Raw genomic sequence first — 4,698 nt, forward strand, 5'->3', positions numbered from 1 at the left:
ACGCGGATGAGATGGAAGCGTTGAGAGAAGAAAATTCCCGTCTTAGGCAAAAAATAGAAGCAGACCAAGGGGCCGGGGAGCCCGGCCAACCTCGGTCAAGGGCGGAGTTTCCACCAAACTCAAGGGTAGCCCCCCTCCCCAATCAAGAGTTGACCTCCCCCCAACTGAAGATGAAAGCGAGTACAGACCCACCAGACCAACGACAGGCGGTAACTATAGCTCATTCGCCTCAAAGAGAAATCGCCGCCACCCCTTCATGGACGGGATCACGGAGACCCCCTTACCAAATAAGTGGAAGGCACCCACTGTGACATATGACGGCACAACGGACCCAGACGAGTTTATATCCATCTACACCAATCAGGTAGGCTTATATTCTACGGACGACGTCGTCCTGTGTAAGTCATTTTCGGTGGCACTCAGGGGATCAGCCTTGGAGTGGTTCATGAGTCTTCCTCCCTACACCATTGATTCCTTCACCACACTTACCACCACCTTCACCACTCAATTTGACACAAGCCGCTGCCACGACCTCACTACAATCGCCCTCCTCAATCTCAGGCAGGAAGAAGGGGAACCTCTCCGAGTTTTTATCGACAGATTCGGCGCCATCGCCATGAAAATCAAAGACTTAACCCCCAATCTCATATTGATGTACATGATGACCTCTCTCCGACCAGGACCCTTTGCTGATGAGTTAGCAATGCGCCCCCCCTTGAGCATGCAGGAACTTAGGAAAAGAGCCACCATGTTTATCAGAGTGGAAGACATGAGGCGATACCAAAGCAACGCTCAGACTCCCCTAGCCCGAACAGACATCAGAAGGCCTAACAAAGAGCCCCCCCCGCGCGAACAGAACCGTCCTACGGAGCGGAGACCTGCGAAGTTCTCCAACTATGCCCCCTTGAATGCGCCCCGATCTCGCATACTGGACGAAGTCCTGCAGGCCGAACTCATCCCCCCACCCAGAAAGTACCAAAATCCACCTAACGCGGACCTAAGTAAATACTGCCATTACCATCGTAACAACGGCCACACAACTGATGAATGTGACACCTTAAGGGACAAGATAGAAGAACTTGTGCGGGCTGGGCACCTCAAGCATTATATAAGAGAGACGGGGGAAGGCGCACCCAGACCCCGGTGTGAGAGGAACGACAACAGACGAGTCGAGCGGCGACTAGATCGGCGGATTGAACGCAGGGAACCAAGAAGAGAACCTGCAAGAACCCAAAACACAGAGCAAAGAACGCCAACACAGCAGCAACCCAGACGAACCGACGATAGGCCACCCCTACGAGGGACGATCAACACCATATCTGGAGGATTCGCCGGAGGAGGAAGGTCGTCCTCTTCCAGAAAGAAGCACCTAAGGGCTGTCCAATCAGTACATGCTGTATCTAGCAGGACGATGAGAAGAATGCCGCCCATCACGTTTTCAGACGCAGATTTTCAAGGCACCGATCCCAATCAAGACGACCCTATGGTCATAACCATAGAAGTAGAAAGCTTTGCAGTCAAGAAAGTACTCATCGATCAAGGAAGTTCCGTAGATATCTTATATTGGAAAACTTTCAACAAGCTGCAGATACCCCCAGCCGACCTCACCCCCCATGATGAACCCATATACGGATTCTCAGGCGAAAGGGTCCCAACCAAGGGATACATCGACCTCCACACCACCTTTGGAGAAGGTAGACAAACGAAGACCATACCCATCCGCTACCTGGTCGTAGAGGCCCATACATCCTACAACGTACTTTTGGGAAGACCATCCATCAATGCCTTGGGAGCCATCGTGTCCACCCCACACCTCGCCATGAAATTCCCATCCCCGCAGGGTGAGATAATCACGATACACGGTGACCAGCGCGCCACAAGGGAATGTTATATGGCAAGCCTAAAGCTCCCCCACCCACCCTTGGCAACCCACAACATCGAGCAGTCCAAGGCAGGAGCAACCTTAGCAGGAGACGACCTAGATCCTAGATTGACCTCTGAGGCCAGAGTCGAGCCTGTTGGGGACATACGACAACTCCCCCTAGAGCAGCAGAACCGATTCCTCCAAATAGGCACCACCATCCCTAAAGATGAAGTATACCACATTGAGCACATCCTCAAAAAGAACGTCGACCTCTTCGCTTGGTCCGCGGCAGATCTCCCCGGCGTGCACCCCAAGGTGGCCTCCCATAGGTTGTCGGTCTTCCCTAATGCCAAACCTGTCTCCCAGAAAAAGAGGAAACTTGGCGAAAGCAGGAGGCAAGCAGCGATCGAAGAAGCTAATAAACTCAAGCAGGCTGGGTTCGTCGGTAAAGCACAGTACACAACCTGGCTAGCAAATGTGGTGCTCGTAAAGAAACCTAACGGTAAGTGGCGCATGTGCGTCGACTACACGGATCTCAACAAAGCATGCCCACGAGACGCCTACCCAATCCCCAGCATTGACAAACTAGTCGATGGGGCTGCCGGACACGCGGTACTTAGTTTCCTTGACGCCTATTCTGGCTACAATCAGATACCCATGGCCGAGGAGGACAAGCTTAAAACTGCTTTCATCACAGAAGAGGCCAATCTTTTCTATAAGGTCATGCCCTTTGGCCTTAAGAACGCCGGGGCGACATACCAACGCCTGATGGATAGAGTCTTTCGGCCACTCCTCGGAAGAACGGTGGAGGTCTACGTTGACGATATCATCATAAAATCCCCCAACCCCAAGCAGCACTCAACAGATTTGGCCGAAGTCTTTAAAGCCTTACGCACGTATAACATCCGACTCAACCCCGAGAAATGTACCTTCGGGGTCGATGGTGGCAAATTCCTCGGGTTTATGCTCACACAGCGAGGGATCGAGGCAAACCCTGAAAAATGTCAAGCAATAATCGACGTGCGAAGTCCCACAAATGTCAAGGAAGTGTAACGCCTAGTGGGCAGATTAACCGCCATCTCACGATTTCTCCCCAAGTTGGCCGATCAAACCAAACCAATGATCAAGCTGCTAAAGAAGTCCGCCAGGTTCGTTTGGGATGAGACCTGCGAGCATAACTTCACCACTTTGAAGCAGCTGCTCACCACACCCCCAATTCTTACCAAACCAGATCTCAACCTTCCCCTCATCATGTACATAGCGGCATCTGCGAGCGCACTCAGCTCCGCCCTTGTCCAAGAAAAAGACAACACCCAGCAACCCATATATTTCACCAGCCGAATCCTCCAGGACACGGAAACGCGATACCAGATGATCGAAAAGGTAGCCCTTGCGTTGGTAACTGCAGCACGACGATTACGACCATACTTCCAATCCCACACAATAATCGTCAGAACTGACCACCCTGTGCAGAAAATCCTTCAGAAACCGGATCTGGCAGGACGACTATCGTCGTGGGCTATCGAGTTATCAGAATTCAACATCCAATATGAACCACATGGACCCATAAAAGCACAATGCTTAGCAGACTTCACCAATGACCTCCAGAACCAACCACCCACCCAAGACCTTTGGTGGACCATGCACGTAGATGGCTCTTCAAATCCCCAAGGTGCCGGCGCAGGAATAGTACTGGAAGGCCCCAGCGACATCCTCGTTGAACAATCCCTGTGCTTCAATTTCAAAACCTCAAACAATCAAGCGGAGTACGAAGCTATAATAGCCGGCCTCAATCTAGCGCGCGATGTCGGCGCCAGGAAGCTAATCTGCAAAACAGACTCCAAGCTCACAGTGGGGCACCTCAACGACGACTATCAAGTCAAGGACGCCATGCTCTTGCAATACTACCACACGGTAACCGCCCTAATCGAACACTTCGAGGCCTTCAGAATCGAACATGTCCCTAGATGTAACAATACCAGAGCCGATATCCTCTCCAAGCTCGCTAGCACTAAGAAGAAGGGACGATACAAGTCACTGTTGCAGCACACCCTGAGCACCCCCTCCATCGAACAGAATAATCAATGCCTCAACATTACCACAGCTAGCACCTGGATGGAACCTTTTGTCAAGTACCTAGAAGAAGGAACAACCCCAGCAAACGAAGACAAAGGATGGGCTCGGAAAGCGGCGCGCTATACTTTAGTCGAGGGTGAACTATTCAGAAGAGGCTTCAGCAGATCCTTGCTCAAATGAATCACACGACAACAGGCCGAGTATGTCATGCAAGAAATACACCAAGGAGTTTGTGGCTATCACTCAGGCCCCAAAACCATGGCAGCCAAGATATTACGAGCTGGCTACTACTGGCCAACAATGGAGGGAGATTGCACCGCATACACTAAGAAATGTGTCCAATGTCAAAAGCACAGTCCCGTAACGCGCATACCCCAGGAAGAGCTCCACCAGGTGTCCTCACCGTGGCCATTCTCCAAGTGGGGTATGGACATAGTCGGACCCTTCGCACCAGGCAAAGGCCAAGTGAAATTCCTACTTGTCGCAGTTGATTACTTCTCCAAGTGGATCGAGGCCGAACCCCTCGCCACTATAACCGCCAACCAAGTGCAGCGTTTTGTTTGGAAGAACATCGTCTGCCGCTACGGTATACCTCACACCATCATAACTGATAACGGCCGTCAGTTCATAGACAAAAGCCTCAGCGAGTTCTACCGTAACTTGAAAATCACACACATCACCAGTTCCGTCGAGCACCCCCAAACAAACGGCCAAGCAGAAGCTGCAAACAAGGTCCTCCTCAGCCAACTCAAGAAACG

General features: G+C 51.6%; 2 protein-coding genes across 2 annotated transcripts; both read left to right on the forward strand.

The window, feature by feature from the left end:
• The first annotated feature begins 445 nt into the window (after positions 1-445).
• Positions 446-2,917, forward strand: LOC114172397 (uncharacterized). The gene has a single exon (XM_028056887.2). The coding sequence runs from the start codon at positions 446-448 to the stop codon at positions 2,915-2,917; it is 2,472 nt and encodes an 823-aa protein (XP_027912688.2).
• Positions 2,918-2,983: 66 nt separating this feature from the next.
• On the forward strand, positions 2,984-4,120 carry LOC114171511 (uncharacterized). The gene has a single exon (XM_028056480.2). It carries the CDS (start codon positions 2,984-2,986, stop codon positions 4,118-4,120), a length of 1,137 nt encoding a protein of 378 aa, XP_027912281.2.
• The last annotated feature ends 578 nt before the right edge of the window (positions 4,121-4,698 follow it).

Source organism: Vigna unguiculata, chromosome 9 (assembly GCF_037176805.1).
Source record: "Vigna unguiculata cultivar grain cowpea cultivar isolate G323 ecotype 2 chromosome 9, ASM3717680v1, whole genome shotgun sequence".
Classification (NCBI taxonomy): domain Eukaryota; kingdom Viridiplantae; phylum Streptophyta; class Magnoliopsida; order Fabales; family Fabaceae; genus Vigna; species Vigna unguiculata.

Excerpts from the sequence above, each read along its gene's own strand:
- LOC114172397 (XM_028056887.2), top strand. The coding sequence starts at position 446 with ATGAGTCTTCCTCCCTACACCATTGATTCCTTCACCACACTTACCACC.
- LOC114171511 (XM_028056480.2), top strand. The coding sequence starts at position 2,984 with ATGATCAAGCTGCTAAAGAAGTCCGCCAGGTTCGTTTGGGATGAGACC.